The 20,163-nt window shown below is 36.1% G+C and overlaps 1 protein-coding gene across 2 annotated transcripts in view; it reads right to left on the bottom strand.

Moving 5' to 3' along the window:
• The window catches only part of ACVR2A (activin A receptor type 2A), a 68,459-nt gene that overhangs the window by 17,250 nt on the left and 31,046 nt on the right, over positions 1-20,163 (bottom strand). For both annotated transcript variants that reach the window (XM_062637737.1, XM_062637738.1), the window contains exons 2-4: positions 12,158-12,365; positions 9,703-9,812; positions 8,177-8,331 (exon numbers count right to left, since the gene is read on the bottom strand). In XM_062637737.1, the coding sequence (XP_062493721.1) occupies positions 8,177-8,331; positions 9,703-9,812; positions 12,158-12,365 (473 nt within the window). The remainder of the gene's footprint in view (positions 1-8,176; positions 8,332-9,702; positions 9,813-12,157; positions 12,366-20,163) is intronic.

Here is a 20,163-nt window from a genome sequence, read left to right as displayed (position 1 = left end):
TGTCTAGCACACGCTTAGAATTATCTAAATAATTAATAATAGAAGGGCTGAAGTATTTCTTGAAGGCTAGTTTAGTTGTGAGTCAGATTTATAAATACTATTATAGAGCTTGCAGTCACTGACAGAGAGAGCACTGAAGAACACCAGAGCTAAACAGGACCACTCCATCATTCAGCAGACCACTGGAGATGAGGGTAACACCCACAGCAAGAGGATGAAGCAGATTCTTGCAGGACCTGTACAGCCTCTGTAAATACTTTGGGGCATTTCATAAGTGAAAAAAACCCCATACTAAACAAAACCACCCAAATTTTTTTTCAGAGAACCTGATGATCTTCACCTTCAAATCTCTCAGAGCTGGTGGTTCCAGTAGAATGACAGCTATTCCACACTTGTTTAGGAGAACTACAAGTAAGATTCTGCAGCACTAAGTCCACAAACCACAAGCACAAGTTCCTCCTCCAAGCCCCCCCATATTTCTTTGCCAGAAGCAGCAGCCAAGCAAAATAAAAGTATTAATCTGTGAATGGGATAGGGAATGGCTACTGTATCAGAGTAATAGATCTCTGTGTACTCCTATTTCTCCTAACTCAAGTAAGTCAAAGAACAGACAACTGTTAAAAAAAATGTAAAAAGCATTGCTTGTATGAAATAGTTATTCAACAAATGTCTGGTTTGTGGCTGTAAAAAAAAAAAAAAAAATTATTTTCCAGGCTTATTTACTATTAAAGTTCTCCAGCTTCTGAGAATTTTTAATTCCTCAGAAATAAGGAAAAGATACACAAAGCCCACCTTTTTGCTCTTACCATAAGGAGGAACTGCAAATATGAAATTGAGAAATGAGTTCTCTTACTGCTCTCTTAAGGGGCTCAATGGCCCCCAAACACTAATAAATTAGACACACATGGAAATTTTGAAAAACGCACATCATAAGCCTCCTGGTTTGAAAATCATTGTCCTTCCCTTTAGACTACAGACCACTGCCTCAGGCTTTTCATCAGAAAAGCAAGCATCACCAGTTTAAGCAGTACCAGGTTATTACAGAAACGCAAATAGGTGCAACAACTCTTATAAATTGGCGGTAATCTCCCTCTCCCATTTGTGTAGCTACTATCTATACAAATGTATATAAACACACTAACTTCCTATTTATACCGACTGAAAAATACTTCTAAAGGTTTTATCATGGATTAGGGAAATTATGATATTTATAACCAACTAGAAAAAAAAAACATAAAAAAACAACCCAGCCAAACAGAATGCCCAAAAACCATAAATACCCCAAGCAAAAACACCATCCCAAATAAAAACAAATTCCACAAAAAAATCCAAGCAACGTGGTCTTCTCCAAAGTCTGGGCTACCCACAAATATATTGTGAACTTCAAAAATGTTACAAAAATATTTATAAACATGTGGAATTCTAAAGAAACGCAACTTACTGTATTATAAATTTATTACACTGATTACTTCAGGTGTTCTTAACTACTACCCTAAATAATCTGCATCCTCATCCCTCAATCTCTTTGGAGAATACAAGGGTAAAATTAATTATTTTTTTTTTAGAACTTCTGAAATGTGTAGTTCTCATCCATTCAGTGATATAAAACATTACCTGAAAGACATCAATCTGAAATATTCAGGAAAACGGACTTTAGTATGGAAAATTATTAAAAACCTTCTGAAGATAAGAGTACCTGACTGCAAACTTCATCGAGACCAGTACTTCAGCCTTCCTATGATTGTTCCAAAGCACTGTTTTAAGACTATAATCTACATGTGGTCTAGATAATGTAGATTTTGAATATTACTGTTTACAATGAATGAACAGAAGAGAAATCTTCAAGGTAAATTGTATGTAGCACTGTAAAAGCTTCCAGTGTCTTCCAGTGTCTTGTCAGTTGTTAAATGCGCATATGCTAAGTCAACATTTATGAGACTAAAACACAAAGTACATCCAGCCTTACCAGATGGATACACATCTTCATGCACCAGTCTCTCAGACCCACTCCATACAGGCCTAATTCTAAAGCTAAACCACCTTTATAATAAGCCAAGAATAAGATACAGTGTAGAAAGCTAAGGTATAGTATTGCAAGTATAGCATACAGGTTAGAATTATTTAGAATTCTGCTTAAATTAATGCAAAAGTAACTTGAAGCTCACACTATAGAAAGACATTTTAAAGCCTCTTTTTTTAACTGTACTTTAGAGTTCCCTTTAGGTTGCTATTCAGGATAAGTCACCTTACACCTGGATTTGTATTTTCTTACCTCTTGACAAAATAAGAATTTATGGTTTACTTAAATGGAGATAGCTCATTCTGAAGGTGAATGGAAAACACAGGGAAGTAGTTGGGTGGGGTTTTTGGGGGGTTGGGTTTCTGGGTTTTTTAAATGGATTTTAAAGCTATCAAAGCTTAGAATCAAAGGTCTGGATCTGGTCATACACAGAACATTTAAAAAGCAACACTATAAACTTGGTTTTCAATTGTTTGTCATACAAATTATTCCCCCTGTTAAAAGATTTTAAGGAGCTGCCTGTATTGTAAGAGCCCATAAATTAAACAAAGAAAAAGGGAAAAAGACACAGTTACAAGCTATTTACCTACTACACATTAAGGTCTCTTCATCTATAACAACTTTACTTCTGTATTCTTAGGGTGTCCCTATATTTATGGGTTTTTTTGGTTTTGGGGTTTCTTTTTTTTTTCCTTTCCTTTATACAACCGTATCATGGTTGTGCCTCTTGGACCAAAACCAAAGGATAATGCCAGATCTTCCTCCTGTGTCAGTCCAGCTGTTGTTACCAACTATAAAAGAAATTCTTATTAGCCCTCAAGATACGAAATGCAAAATTAGAGAACGTGAAATCATTCGCAGATCTAATAGTTCAAATCCAGAGGTCATTCAGCTATTCCTTTTAATACTAACACTTTATATGTTAATCATTCATTAACCACCGATATGTACCCAAAAAACAAATCCCTCCTAGCTAGCCACAAGCTCTCAGTCTTTTTTTTTAATTTTTACTCTAAGCTCCAGCTTTTCTTTGTTGATCGATCTTTTTCCCATTTCATGTAAGCATTTGGCTTCTCCTTCATGCATTTTTCAAGTAGCTAGTAATCTTCCCAGGTTTGGAATAAGTCCTAAAAACACCTCTCCCTTTCTTATTCTTCATTTTTCAAGTATTATTTTATTAAAATATCTGTAACAACAAGAAAAATAGTATGGCTGGAAAACAAAATCTGGAAAAAATCCCTAACAATTTAATTTCTTCATCCTTTTTCAGCAGCCAACTGTGTGACAAAGGGATAAAGGTTATCTCGGAAATTTTAAGCATACCAGGTATTTGATGTGCTGAAAGTCAATTTAGAGAATGGAAACAACAAATGAAAACCTTTTTCCTATACCAACTACAAAAAATTTACTGTTACTAATTACTTTTTTTTGAAAACAAACCTCAAGTTACACACACTCACCAAACTTGACACAGGTCTGGTGCCCTAGACCAGATGTATGAGGTTACAAACTACAGCTAAGAGCAGTGCTTGTTCTGTTATTTTGTTCTCATCCTTTTCATTTCCAACACAGAATTTAGTCTTCCACTCCTACGTATGCTGTCGGACCTGCAGTCAGTTCAGAATCTGTCTTGCTTCTATTGCTACTAGAGATTTTTCTTCATCATTATTCCCCTTGCACTATGTGATGCCGTTTTCAATTCTAATTTCTTACAGCTTAAACCGAAATACCAAAACCATGACATAGCTACAGAAACCTACTCATACTTGGGTGTCTTCAGAAAGAGATACACTAAAGAAAGACTATCATGGTATAGTAGTGAAGGGAGCCATACCAAAATGGCATCAACTAAAATTAGAAGGGGTTTTTATGTTCAAATAACCCCTCTTCCCCCCCACAAAAAAAAAGAGACCTCTTTATATATCTTTTATATATATCTCTTTATACAGATCTCTTTACATTTCACACATGTGCTTCTATACTATTCTTAATTCTTGGTTTATATAGCACGACATTGAAGACCAGGGACATTTTCCATCTATATAGGACCAGCGAGGTTCATCCTCATGGAGGAAGGGAGAAGCAACACATAAAAGATTATTGTACTTATATTGGGAATGATAGGTGAAAAGCTTAAATGAAGTGATACATAGGGGTTAAAAGCAGAAGACATAGTTGTATTTAACTATGCAATCCTCCACTCTGAGGAGAGAAAGAAATGGTAATTCCTAGCAACTAACCCTGCTTTTATAGACATGCTAATAGACAGGATCTGTCCATTCTGAGTTTTTAAATTTCCGGTACCACCAAACAGGCCTAGACCAGGGCTTTTTTGTGATTAGTGATTAAAAACGTGAAGTATCTTTAACCCAAGTAATTTCAAATGTTCCAGAAGAAAGCACAAAAATAGGTTATGAAGACATTATGTGAATCTGTAAAGCTTTTTTCAACCCTCTCAACATATGACTCTTACTTTAAAAACAACACAAAACAAAAAAAGCAACTCTGTGATCCAGTAAGATATTCATAACTTGAGCACTCAACAGAAAGTACAAGAGGTTAATCTCTCTTTGTACAGTAGGGATGTAAAATGTTGGAAGCCACAGCTCTGTGAACTGATAAAACCCAGAAGTGTTAACTTGTGTCAGTTACACTATAAAATAGGTTAAGGCCCTATCTATCAGTTGACAAAGTGGTAACACCACAGTTGTAATTAGCATTGACTGACAACTCTGGCCCAAGCTCAAGAGATGTAAAAAAATAAATGAGCATAACATATCAACTCCTTGCCATCCACATTTGTATTTCTACCAGGAATATTAGTAGGATGCTGTGGAGATATCCAAACTAATTTAAGAGTGAAAGCCTTTGTCTGCAAAGACAATACTGCTTCATTTTCAGTGTATCTGGAATTCATGAGTGAAAATTAACTGGGTGAGAGTCTTTTTATATGAAAATACACAAATTCAAATATTTAAAATACTCATCTATTTTTGGTAAGTTTATCAGACATATGAATAGATGTTTGCAGCACGATTAAATCAAATATAAATAAGAAAATGAAATGGTTCTTTCAAACCACTTGACGTATGCACATATGTATTTAGCAAATTTACACTTGTTAATAACTCATTTAAGGACTGAGAGTGACAGATTTTCTACATTTTGACAGATTTAACTGGATAGCACCCCAAACGATAAAGTGAGGCATACAGTTAACAGCACAAACAAGAGAGAGAGTAGTATGGAAGCAAAGACTAATGGGAGCAACAGGAGCAAGGACAGGTCCCTGCACCAACACCTCGAAGCAGTTCTGCTGTGGCTGCTCCTGAAACATGCCTCCGGACCCAGCGAGCACTTCAGGCTCAGGCATCGGCAAGGAGCATCTCGGCAGTTACCTGCTCTCATAGCCCCCTTGGACTCTCTACCCAAATAACTGAAGGAAAGCAGGACTGAAACATGTAAGGAGCAAACAAAAATATCTGCTGCTTTCCAGTCTGAAACTGAACATATAAACTAACTCTTCTGTATGAAATTTTAAAATAAGTATCTGTAGATTCAAAGGGAATATAAAGTTAACGTAAACCACGAGGCTGTGAACTCAGCTCAAGTTTGTGTAGGTAATGCCTGCCTGATACATGCATCTACCATGAATTACATTCAAAGGAAAATGAATGTTGTTTGCCTTTACTCAGATGTTTGTCCTTTATATTTCACTACAGGTTCAAAAATAAAATTTCTCCTAGCATTTTTTTTTAACTATTCCAAACAATTTCTTTCCCTTTTGCACACTGATTATTTTCATTTACTTACACCTTGTCTTAATTCTTCAAAAATGTCTTTCTTCAGTGCTTCCTCATTTTTATCTTTCACTTACTCATCTATCCTTTAATTTTTACTGAAAGAAAGATTAGTACCAGGGCTTGCTGTACCTAAGTACTCCCACCACCCCACCTTCTGGGAAAAGCGTAGAAGATAACCTTTATCTGCATCTCATACAGAGAAATCCCCATTTTCTAGCAAGTATCTGTTACACATGTGATCTAGCCATTTGCTACAGAAAGATTTAAAAAATAAATCATTTGCCTACAAACTCTAATCATGTCCTAATTATTGATATAATATTACTTTTAATATATTAATCACAAAAATATTTAAATGTTTGTTTCATAGTTATAAAATTACTAACACTTTTCCCTCTCTTCCTGCTTCCTCTGCCTCCTGTTCAAATCAGCTCTAATCAAATTTAAAGTGGGAAATACTGCTCTGCTGCATATGGAAGAATATTTATATAATCTATTTGCATAATAATTTAGTTTTTCAGGCAGAAGCAGCTTTTCCTGACGTTCCACATCAAACCTTAATGCCTATTTACCACAAGATAAGAAAAATGTTGTTACACCATAACTAGCTCAAGCACCAACATATACTTATCCCAACAGATACAATCTGAGTATTTTGCTAACAAAACAGGTTATTACCCTGTTTATTAAAAATTTATGATGTGTCCACTCCTGTACCAAACAAACCATGCAAGAAAAGAATTGCTGCTGAAAGAAGGAAGATGAAAAAAAAACCAGTTCTTGATCTCTCACACATATTAACATTTGTTTGCTTTTCTATCCCTTTATCCTTTACTTATTGAAGTCTGAAAGGAAACCGCCTGCTGAATTTGTCACAGAACTAGCAGTTATGAAGTTATGAATTTGTTCTTACAGTGAAGTTTACCAGGTTGTTATCAAGTCCTGAACACATAAAAACTGAGATGGATGAAGTGATTATGCTAACAGATTGCATGAAGTTTGAGGATTTGCAATACTTTCGCAAGGACAGGAAACATACTTTTTTCCTCTAAATTATGTTCTTTTCATTTGGCAAGAACATATGCGCACTGCTTCCCCCCAAATTTTCCTTATCACTACTAAACTGAAATCAAACCAATTTTATGTATCAACGACATGCAACACTTCTTCCCAAACAACCTGAAATCAAGCAGTTAACACTGAAAATATCACAGAAACCGGGGGTACAGAGCAGATACATATTAATCCTTTTTAAAGGCAATCCTACAAAAAAAACAGCAAATGTTTTGATTTTATTTATCCTAAATAGCATCACTGTATGAGAGACAATGTATTATAAGTGGTCACTGCCCTGAGCTAGGAAGCTCAAGTTCAAGTCCTGCTGCAAAAACCCAAGTCGTGTGGGATCCTGGCTAAGTTGTTTACCTGTTTCCACTACCACATTTTGTTCATCTTTCCTACTTCGGTCTGAAAAATTTACTGCCTTAATTCTTTTCATAAAAGTCTTCTAATCTCAACTGAATCTCTAGACATAACTGAAGGGAGAGGAATTCTGGCATTAATACTAATTACACCTCCAGAATAAGCTGGAGCCATACAACAGCAGGAACTATGCACACACAGCCATAAAGTGTTTGTTTTGATGCTTCAAATTTGGAGACCACAATCGTAATATTTTCCAAGTAGAACACAAACACTGCTAAAGCTAAAAAATTTAGGACAAAACAGAAAATACATAAACAAACAAGAGGAAAAAGACTACATGAATCACAGTGAGGCCATGAGCTGAGCTAAGCCCTAGAACTATACTTCAACTGAAGTTTTCCTTTATTCTCCTTTTAGCTGATACCTGTATCCCAGTCACTTGATTTTTAAAAAAATTGCTAAGCTTTTACTAGTTGCTATTTTCTATTCACTGCAACTTGCCATTATGAATTATCATCTCTCCTTCACTTTTGTTTTAAGCTAGACATTAAATAAAGCTCAACCCTAAGTACCTGAGTGCAGCTGTACACAACTTTCAGACAAGTAGTCCTTTTAACTATGTGGGTGCACAAACTTCCTAGATCTCCTGGATCTTTGCCATCTGAAGTTTTGTGTTTAGTTTGATCCTCCCAAATACACAGATGTGTAAAAACATTTAGTTTCTCAGACATTCAAAGACCAATTAATTAAAGAGATAGGGCTATTTAAGTAAAGCTTAATTTTCTGCTTTTGTGGATAGCAAGCATTAGCACCTTTAAACCAGGAAAGTAACAGAAGACTTCAGCCACGTGGCAGATGCACACCCCTCTCTCCCCTTTTCAGAAAATGGTTTTACTGTTCAAAAAACCAAAATAATGCAGTGACTTACTTGGGTTGGAACGAGTACTGGAGGATATGCCAGCTTGTGATGTCTATACATCCAAAATGAAAAGAGCACAATCACTGCAATTCCCATTATAGGCACCAATGAATAAAGCAAGGTATTGAACAGAGGTGGCTTAGGTGTAACAGGATTGGAAGTTGCTGAAGAAAAAAAAACAACACAAAAGGACACAGCTTTTAAGGAACAAAAATCATCCACTGTTTGAGATGTCTAGCATCCTGATCTTATAAAAATTTTTGCAATCAGCACAACAGGATAACAATACTTGATTAAATACTCTAATAGAAACAGATTCATATTTATTGAAAAGTAGCATCTTGGAAAGAAATAATTTAGGTCCCCAGTACACATCAGCCCATCTAACTCTTCTTGTGCTTTTAAGCTCTGCATATCTACAGTGTGTAAGAGATGTCTGTATTTTTAAAAGACTGCAAGAATGCCATCGCCTAATGAATAAAAAAAAAACAATACAGAGGTTTAATCTTTGTAATGTATACAATAATATGGCATTAATAAGAAGAGGCCAGAAGTAATCTGCCAACATCCCTACATGCTACTGACTTGCTGACAGTAAAAGTTCTCTAGCTGAATACACTTCCATGCAGCCCTGACAAAGGCTCCAGAGAAACCCTGCCTCAGAGGCAGCTGGCACAGGGGCAGCCACAGGCAGACCCCTGGGGCAAAAGAGCTTTCATGACAGTGAAGAAGAATGTCAGTTATTGCCTTTGCAGTATTACTGACAAAAATGACAAGAATATCTCTTGGGTCAACAAAGGCCATTTTAATCTCACAGACATTTAATTTCAGAAACAACTTCCTCTATTTGGTACACAAGACATCTGCTGTTTTCAGTTCACTTATTAACATTATTCAGTTTTCCAGTAAAGATTAGATTATTGAGTGAAAGAAGATATGCAAGAATAATCAAATTATTTTTTTTTAAACAATTATTTTTTAAGTCTGGCTATCTGATTTTCTTCGTAACCTGGGAGGAAATCCTTTCCCCCTTTCTAAAGGTTATTGTGTCAATTCACAGAGGAACTCAAAGGTCCAATTAGTTCAAAGAAATAGAGCACTGTTTCAAGAAGAAGAGCATTCATAGGCTGGTACATGCATTTAAGGAAGATACAGCTTTTTAGCCCAATGATTTATGGGCACTTACAGAAGCTTAACTATACAATTAAAGTAAGATGTGACAGTAACTTCTGTATCATAAAACAGCCAGTAATTTCATATTATTCTTCCTTCTCACCCTCAGAAAAGAGCTAAAGTATCTTTTATCAATATAAATTACTTCTAGTACAGAGACCATTAAAAATAGAAGACACAAACTGGCAATTTTCTAGGTTCTTTATGTGAATGCACACGGTACTATCATGCAGGAATCAGAAACCTTCTGGCAGGAAAAGAAACATCACAACGGAAAATTCTTATCTTCTCAACATACATGCTATTAAATATTTCTGAACTCAGAAAAGCCGTTCCTTCAAAAATGCATCAAACCAACTTACGTTGTGTGACCTCCATTTCTGGAAAATAGAAAAAGCGTTCATTACACATGTTGCCTTCACAACAACAGAAAAACACTTCAGGGCTGTCTTTCTTCTCTATGCAATCATTCCTATAAAAGATAATAATAAAAATCTTACTAATTTTAATTTGGGAGGGAGGGTAGTGTTTAAGAGAAAACATACACTCGTATTTAAAATTTAAAGAGAACTTCATTAAATAATCCTGGACAACATACTACCCAATTAAGAGTAAAACCTGAAGAAACAGATTAAAATTTTGTTATTTTGTATTGCAGTGAAATATCATTGAAACTGAAATAGCACATTTTTGTAATTCTTAAGATAAAAGTAAAGAAAACCACCAACAGGATACTGAAGAACAGTCTGCAGTCTAGATTTAACTAGGACAAATGATCAAACGGCTAATGCTTAAACATAATCTCACAGTACCGGGTTGTAAGGGCTGGAGATGAGTGAGGAGGAGAATTTTTTAATTTTAGGGGAAAAAAAAAAAAAGACAACAAAATTTCTACAATTTCCCCTGCCTACATTATGCACAGGGATAGGGCTTATTCCATCCCATCAGTTAAATGCAGGAAAGGAGTTCTATTAACAAATAAGCTGAAACTATTCAAGTCAGGAAAGAAAAACAGGCATCATGCAGGAGACAACTTGACAGCAGAAAGAAAAGAATCTGAAAATCCTGCAGAAATAATTGAGGATTGTAAATGCAGCTGAAGACTGTCAAAAAAGTTTTCGGTTCAGCTTCAAAAATTAGGGTTATTTTATAGAACCAGCTATTACAATTACACTCTACTGTAACTTCTATGAAACATTTATTCTTTGATGTTCTTAATCTGCAGTTGTTTGGAGTTCATCACACTGTAACTCACTGTTCACTAAACCACTTTTCACTCCCAGAGATAAGATCTTGTTTATTAATGGGTATTTTAGATGAACACTGCAGTATGCATTCTTACAAGATACAGCTAATGATGTCTTAAAGCCAAACAAATTTTTACTCAATTTTTAACTATTTCCTTCCCATCCTTCCTGCATTTTATTTCTTTTTCCATTTTTTTTTTAGTTTGCTCAAGGAAGAATTTAATATAATGTGAAACTAACTGGATAACAATAGTACAGAACCGAATTCTTTTTCCAAATAAAAAAATTCTATTTCCATCCTGAAAGTTTTACATTTAGCAGAAATTAACTTAGTTCAGAAACTGTAATATCCCCACTTCTTCTGCAAAGCCACAACTAAGAATGGAATTTTTTAGTTTTTTTTTAAAAAAAAGGACCCCCAGAAAAAAAAAAGGAACACAAAACCCATGCAAACCAAGAACAAACCAATACTTTCCCATTCTCGGTGTCTTACAGTTACTAGGTATTAGTAGCAATGAATAAGGTTTCTTTAAAATTGTCCTTCGCCTTCCAGCATAGCTGAATTTCAATTATGCTGTGCAAGCAAGCTTGCAGATGCTTTACTACTTCTCTGAGAAATGTATAAATCAGTACCACTGTTCAATTTAGCTTTAAACTGTCATTAAAGGACAAAACATCCTAGTGCGTGGTGAAATTTTATTTGGTTGAAATTACTATAATGATTTCTTCTACTCATTCAACATTAAAGAAACACAAGAAGAGAATTTTCTAAAATATTGCTAAAAAACAAATTCTAGGTACATTTTAATGAAGATGCTTTATGCATTTATTTTCTTCTCTCCCTTTCCAAGCAACTAATTTTTGGTCAAATAAAACTTACTACAGTACTTCAGAGAACTATAATACCACTTCTTAAGAGAGTCACGACTTTTATTCAGCCCCTACCTAACAAACCTCAAGTCCTGCTGTTACTGCTCACGGGTACTTGCTACACCATCTGCTATTAAAAAAAAAAAAAAAAAAAAGACAAAAAAAAAAGACCGGAATTCTAGAATATTCAGTGTCTCCCAGTTGCCACTGAGGTGAGCTTTTTAATAAAATCAGCAAAATACTTTATGTAAAGAGCAGACACAAAGCACTGACTTTCCTACGCCAAAGATGTTGGAAAAGTGAACTACAGAATTCTGCATTCTGGTTCAGGAACTACATTTGCACTGTTGGCAATAACAGGCAATAACAAGTCATTAGAAAATCTATTATTAATGGCCAAAAAAGAATAAATTAAATACCTGGATTTTAATATTTATTAAGTAAATAAGAAAAGGTAAAGCATGCCATTATGCAAACAAGACAAAGCACTTCAATAAGGTTGGGCCCCTAAACACAGGTATGCAAGGAGAGGAAAAAAAAAAATGCGCATGCATGTATCTAAAATGGAAACTATTCAAAATCTACTGTATTATCATATGTCTCAAGTACTGATGGCAGAGAGAAGGATTTAAAAATTACGGACAGGTATAATAGTTTAAAATTAAAAATAAATTTAAAATTTATAGGAAAACTTACTTACCTATCATAACAATTGATGTCATCTAGCCAGCAACCCTGCTTCACAATTTCAATTGATCCAGAAATATTCTTCCATGTAGCAAAACAGTGTCGTCTTTTATCTTTATCACCATAACAAGGTTCAATACCACTGCGATTTGTTTTATCTTTTTCCCAATTAGCATTGTAGTAGATACACTCTTGTGTTTCTGATCTGCCAAGTATGGCACCTTTTAGGAATGAAAAGTAAATCACAATTAAACGGCATTCTGAAGGATAAGCCATATGAACAGTCAAAACCAGGATGTACTAAAATATACAATATGCTTTCTCCCCTCTTTTTTTTTTTAATAAAGAAAGAAAATGTTTAGCTTTGACAAGCATTCCAAGTAAGTGTTGAAACATAAAACAAAGATCTTCTGTTAAGTCAAACAGTGACTTGGATAACTTAACAAAATTTGAAGAAATAAAGAACAAGTTATGGCAAGATTTTTCCCTGAATAGCAACAGCAGAGAAAATTTAAAATACTCAATTTAGTTATATTAGCTGAACAAGAAATTTTAGCAAGTAGACTTTACCAAAAGGCATTTTTATGTCTTATTACAAGCGCCAAAAAAGCAGGTTGTACATCTTAGAAACCTAAACCTAACCGATGAATTCAGTTTTAAACCATCAACATCTTTTCCCCTAGCTTTCATCTGTGATGTAGTTTCTTAACACAAAGCACTGAAGAATAAGACACACTATGCTAAAACAGTATTTTTTATGCCATTCTGATTTGCCAAGTGAGCAACTGGATTGAGACTGATAGGTGTGAGGCAACAGCCCCACACTGCCAAGGACAGTGCTGGGTTTTTGTTCCCACCCAGTGAATCAGCTACAACATAAAGACATTAGATCTTTGTCATAACTCAATAACCAAACAAGCGCTGCTGCTCTCAGAAAGCTCAGGCCATGTCTCCTCTTCCATAGTGTACACCAAACATACACGTAATGGGATCATGCATGATGGCCAATGTGCATGATTCAGGTAGCAGAAGCACAGTGGTGTTTGGAGACCAAAGCGCTGATGCAGTCTCTATTCAACATGCTGGTGAATTCCAACAATGGAATAGTAGACTAAGCTAACCTATCCTGCTATATCCTGATATAAAAATCACATGATTTTTATTTTTGTCATCCCAGAATTCTTAAAAGTTTCTGAAATTAATTTTGTCTTTTAAATTACAAACATAATTGAGTAATTGATGCCTATTGACAACCTACAGCAAAACCCAGCAAATAGTAACATACTGTGGCTCCCCCAAGTAGAGCCAAGTTCATAGTTCTAGCGTGGTATGAAGCACCAGTCTGTTTTTTGCAAAGGTAAACGGTTGTTAGGATGCAAAACTGTTAACAAAATACTGGGTGTAATAACTGGCTTTTATTTCTATTTACCTCTTGTCCAATACTGACAAGAGTATGTCATTAATCTTCATGCAAGCTTCATCATTTAACATGTAATAAATCTATGGAAAAACAGAGAGGGAGATCAAACTCCGAGGACTTATGTCAAAATTGGGGGTCAGGAGGACAACAATGCACATTTACTTTGTGTACCCTTCTAATATTTTCAAGACAGTTCCATTACACATCTATACTGAAGACTAAACAAGAGGTCTTCCACAGCAGTCAATTCATACATATTTATTCTTATCACTCATTACCTCCTTTATTCACATACTTCCACGGTAATTTTGATACATCAATATTGTCTTGTTGCCATACCTGTACTTCCCTTTCTACACAAGGTTGTAACAAGCAGAGTGACTGTAACCCTGGCTTCCTTTGGGGGATGAAATCATTGTCCACCTCCATGTGGTAGGAGGTGGGGGCTGGGGTGACTGGCACAGTGGTAGAGGCTTCCATCATGTAACACCTCCTCAAACACACACAGCTGACAATAAGGTAATTTTTTTCCTCAGTAAAGAGACCTGTACTCTACATGAACCAAAAAAGCTGCACCTCTCCGGGTGATGAGAATCGTTTCAAACTGACAAGTGCTGCACCCCTCCTGAAGTGCAGCACACGGCACAGGAGTCGAGTGCAGTGCTGACCATACTGGGCATCCCACATAACCACCTTCTGTAACTTTTGACTTTCACACATTCCCAAAATAGGCTGAGGATGCTGCTTACGCTTTTTGGGAAAGAGCCTGGATGTTCAATGGGAGAAATGCACTAGCCAGCTGGTAACACTGCAAGATGCAGCATGTTAACTATTATATTCTTTGTGCTGTGATGGCCTGACCTTTACAACTCCCAGCTATGGCAAGAAACAGATGAGACAACAGATTGAACAATTTGGTTCTGTCAGTGCAATAAAGCAGAAGTCCTGGATTTATCTCATACGTGCCATTCCTTTCCTCCTGCTGCCAAGCCTAGCTTTGAAGGACCATAGGCAAGCTGAATCTGATAAAATTCAGAAACCACAGTAAAATTAACTTTGCACAAATATATATATCTTCTCTGTAGTCAGGTCTTCTTAACCACAAATGCTCTGAATCAGTTCAGCCTATCAGCTCGCCAGCAATCACACTGTTGGTTTAGTGACTTTGGATCTGACTGGAGCATCTACCTTAAGACCTTCTCTAGGGGTTGAACAGACACTTGCAATAGGTCTTGCCAGACTAAAGAGATGTATGAACATACTGGGGCAATGCTGGATCAGTCTTCTCAAGCAATAAAACAGGAACCTAGCGGATGCAAGGGAAGAAGAGAAGGAACCACACAAAGAAGCAGCCCTTAACCCACTGCACAAAGGCAGCATCTTCTAACCAGCTCTACCACCCCCTCCACAGGAATCAAACTTTTAGAGAAGGGAAAGCTAGCATTTTCAGTGAAAGCAAATTTTACTGGGTGCCAGTTTAGGCATAGTATGTCTATAATGAAACTCCTGTACCAATCTGGAGTGCTGACAAATTGCTTTCATATGCAATTGTCACGTCCTTGGGATACCTATCACTGAATCTCAAAAGGCAAAATGCTATTGAAAGAAGCCATGAGCAAAGCACCAGCAGTATCCTATGGATGGAACTTAAAGTCTGAAAGATTCAAGAGGAAAACACGTTAAGAAAGCAAAGAATATTCCAGCACAGAGTTGAGTTTCAGCATGTTAAGACAGATCACATTTAGTATGTGCTGTTATCATATTGCAGTCAGCATGCTGCTGTATCACTATACATTTGTGTTCATCTGCAACAGCTGAAGTAAGAAAACCAACATCTGCTAGTGAACTTCTGCACTGCTGTTAATACAGGATATGCTGTAATTGTCAGCAGTTACAGAAAGCAACTTACAAGTGTACATGTGCAGTCTGGAAAACCTCACCTTAGTAGGTATTTGAAGAACTGGCTACCATTTTTTTCAAGCAGAAAGATTGTATGAATTCCTGGAAATAAAATCTAGCCTTTATTATTATTAAAAATAAATGTGTCAAACAATGAAATCGCTGCATAGCTAATAAGAAGGGCAATACCAACATAGCTCTAATTTAGAAAGGGACTACTGGAAAAAAGAAACACAAATTTTCTATTACAGACACCACCACATTACACTCAGATGCGAAAAAAAAGAGAACTATAAATTCCTGGGAGTTTATTATCTGGCTTGATTTAGTAGACCTGAAACTGAGGAACACAACCCCGCTGGTTTCTACTGCAGGAATGTTTTTCTGACATTTTAAATAAAATGTCTGAAACATGATCATCTCCCTCATTTGTTGAAAGACCTTAAAACCGACACATCCTCCCCCAATCCCATGTCCTATTCCCATCCCCAAATGCTGCTTTTGCAGCATCCTTGGTTGGGGACACCACATAAAGGAAGACACAAAGGCTTTCAGTCAAAGGGAAGAGGAATCTGTCATTCTTTGCTGGGTTATGAAATCTAGGAAAATTTTTAAGCTGAAGTCATGAAAACTTGTGAAAATGCTGCAGAGGTTAGTCTGATGGCACAGAGACCTAAAACCGGAGAAAAACAAAACAAAACAAAACAAACAAACAAAAAAAAAAAAAAAAAATCAAAAAAACCCTCAGGCCTCCTGAAAGCCAGTCTATATATAGGTAGACTGCTCTGTAGGGCACTCCCAACATGCACCCAACACATTCTTAACCGGAAGGGAACCAAAAATAAAATATCAATCTTATTTCTGCATGTCTTCCAGCATTAGACAGAACTACAGACTTTATTTCCATGTGATATGTTTCTGAGATGCAAACAGCAACACTGAAGTCTGGAAATAGTAATCACATCTGTACTTCTTGGCTGCACAACCTACCCAAACAAGTTCACTATGCTACACTTGAACCTCATTGTATTATAAACACTGACAACAGTATTGGTAAGAATTTATATGCAGGGATACCCATGTGATAGAAAAGGACATTTTATTTTTTTTTTTTTCTGTTTCCTAGAAAACAGTATATAAAGACTGAAAGGGTTAAGTTCAGTGTGGCAGCTACATCTGTAAGAGTAGAAAGCTTACTTAAATTCTGTTACCTCTGGGATTAACATGAACTCATTCAGAGCACCAAGATTCACAAACACAAGGGATGGAGTAGTTTATTAGAATAAACTTGCTGAGCAGGACAGCCCAAAGCACCACAGGCACTAGACATAGTGACAGAATGGCCGGTTCACTAAAGATCTCAATTGTAACACACTGCTTTAGAGGAACAAAAAAAAAAAAAAAGGCAACCCAAAACAACAAGAAAAAAACAAAACCAAACCAACCAACCATAAAAAAAAAAACAACAAACACCAAAAACCAGAAAATCTGGCAAAAACAAAAGCAGCATCTTGCCCATAATCATATATTTGTTTCTGCAGTGGTCTCATACATACTTTTTAGACTCAAATATATCTAAAACCAGACTACAAATATGTACTCTAAAGGCCTAGGTTTGAAGTTCCAACAAGCAGGAAGCAGGTTGTTATAATTTATATACTTTTTCTAACACCCAGGGGAATGTTAGTCAAAGGAAAAATAAAGAGGCTATTTTCAACCTAATACAGAAAACTGAGTTACAACAGAACACCTATCCTGTCCTCTTTATACACACTAGTATGTCCCAGAACGTATTCTTTTGATCTTTAGACAAGTATTAATCCCATTATCACTGTCCCCTATGATGGCAGGCCGAACAAGGACTGCATAAGACAAGCAACAGTGCACTCATTAAATCCAAACACTACCGCAATTAACTTAAGCAATGCAAGAATCAAGAAAAAGATAAAACAGGAAAGTAACAAATCACCTGAACTGCAGTCACACAGCCTTATACAAAAGATGCATATCTTTTCAGACTAGCTTCTCATTATCATTCTCCTTTTCAGTATGGTCTACCAAGTCTGTATTGCACTTAATCAAAAGTCACTGGGGAAGAATAGCAAAATGCCACCAAAGTGCTGCACCTCTGCACAGAGATCTGTGAGACTCAATATTTTTAATAGGGTAAAAGGTTAATCTTAAATATTTAAAGACTGACTTGATGTTTCAAAAGGTTCCTTTCCTAAAATAATATTTATAAATAAATGTTTGCAACTCAACAGGGGTCTTACAGTAAACCTGGAAGTTCTAGTGTAGCTTTTTGTATAACAATGGCTATATTAAACTTTAGTTCTCCGGGATTATAGTATGAAGGGGAGGCAGATATCAGGAAACCTGTATTTGCTTAGATATCTCATCATATACTTAAAAAAGATTTCAGTTTTTTTGCAGTTCACGCCTTGCCGAGATGAAAAACTTGTATGGATGCGCCTGCCATGGAAGTATGAAATTCTCTAGCTAAAATGACACTTCTGAGAAAGAGCTTTAAACAGGAAGAATCCAGTGCTGAAAAACTGAAGAACAATCTACTACACCAAGTCTTAAGAGCATAAGTTCCTAAATATAGTGGAAACTACAGAGGATCATGTCATCTACACGAGAAAGAAATACAATGCCCGGGAGAGGAGGGGGAGGGAGGGAAGAATAATATCACCCCACTACTATACTGTTAAAAGCTCCTTGCAACCACCGTTTGTTTGCTACACAGACAGCAACAAGAAAACAAACACTTTTCTACCAGGAATGTCTCCTCTGGATTTACAGAACGGAAAGTTATCTAAAAATAGTAATCTGCTATAATCACTTGATGTTACTATTTTATATAGATCTCTATATATTTTGTTTTCATTAAAAAAATTATAGTGAGTGTGAATACAGATTCTGCTCAGCACAGGCAATATAACAACCTATTCATCTGCTTCTGAAGTTAGGCTACTCAGGAACTGTTAGGTATTGCTCCTGGATCCAAGAGAGCTTCTAGAACAGTGTCAGATAAATACATTTTACTTTTGAAACAAATCATCAGATAGCACACATGGTATTTGATCTCTCTTTCTGTCACAGATCCGAAAGCTGGTGCTCTGGCAATGGATGGTGGAGCTGGACCATTCATTAGCTTTTTTTCTGACATTAAACAGCCAACTCAGAATGCATCAGTCTCTGAGGTGAGCTACAGCATTAATACATACTTGAAGAACTCTGGACACCACTTGAGTAGATCACTTTTTCTCTTCAGGGTGCAAGCAATGGGCCACTCTGACATTCTTAATCTCATCAACATCTAGTATTTCCAGTAAGAGAGATTTAGCAGATTTAGGCATCATGCAACTTGTACAGTTTTGTGAACAAAACATCACTTTACAGTACAAAATGCTACCTATACCTGACCTGCAACAGAACATTAAATACAATCAAGTGAAAGAACCAGAATTTTGGAATCTGTAGAAAAGGTTCTTAAAAGTTTCTTAAGAAAAGGTATCTGTAGAAAAGGTTCTTAAAACTTTAACATACAAGATAGAAGAAACTCTCTACCTGTTAATCCATATGCAAATTAGCCACTTGACCTTTCAAAGTTCAAGCTTCAGTAATCAGCCATGTTGAAGAAACCTGTGCATCTATAAAACTGTGAACTCATTCTGACAAGTTCTCCAGAAGAATATTTGATCGTAGAATTTAAGAGAGACTATTAAACTTTTTATTAATTTAAACAAAGAGCTACAGTACTCAGAAATGTGAGATTTTAGAAAGGGTGGTGGCAGAAAATGAAAAGCATCTTTAAAGGCTAAGGCCACAATTCAAAGAAAAGGATGGAAGTGAAGATAAGTCTGATTGTTAGTTTGAAACTATGGTACCACCTAAAGTAATGTCTCTGAGTGATTAAAGCAGATGGAATCAAGGGGGGCAACTGTAAGTCATGGAGTACTCAGAAAGAGGCCACTGCAGGAGGCGTTAACAGTGGCATCTAAATCTCACTGAATTCTTGCTCAAGGAAAAAACGATGCTGAAATTGCTTTTGCAACACATGTTCCTCTCTGTATTTTTTCCAAGCAGTTTGTCTTCTTGTTAGAAGAAATCAATAATGTCATAATAAGATTTTGCAGACAACTACCATTTTCTGCCTTGTACTTCCAGATATCTTATTTAAGACTGGATTTAAGGAAGTAGGAAAAAAATATTCCAGGCCTCTGGTCCAAGCTTTCCAAAATAATTTCAGAGCAAAGCAAGTGGCAGAAAATGGAGAAAAAGGGGCATACAGCAGCTACATTCTCTGGGTAGAAATTAAGATACCATTAATGGCACAACTGGCATCTACAGCATCAGCTACCTACCTCTGAAATAAAAATTGTCATCCTCTGGGAATCTCTAGAAATATAAAGTTAAGTGCTATTTTTCACACATCTTGACTTCAAGGGAACACACAAAAACACAGGCTGATGTTTTCAAGTTCAAACATGCCATTCCTGTCACTGCAAGGTGTGAACAGCACAAAACAGAAATTTTTTCATCTACCATCTAATGATTTTGTAGGGGAAAAGAAGCTTGAAAGATTCTGTCAGTTGTTTGGGATTTTTGAAGCATAGCCTTGGGACTACACTCACCTCATACAGGCTGGTAGTTTTTATAGACATTACTGGTGAAATGTTCTGGCCGCAACGAAA

This window comes from Pezoporus occidentalis, unplaced genomic scaffold, assembly GCF_034315485.1.
Source record: "Pezoporus occidentalis ecotype Australia unplaced genomic scaffold, CSIRO_AGI_Poc_V1 ctg54, whole genome shotgun sequence".
NCBI classification, from domain to species: Eukaryota; Metazoa; Chordata; class Aves; order Psittaciformes; family Psittacidae; genus Pezoporus; species Pezoporus occidentalis.
This window is presented reverse-complemented; position numbering and strand designations above follow the sequence as displayed.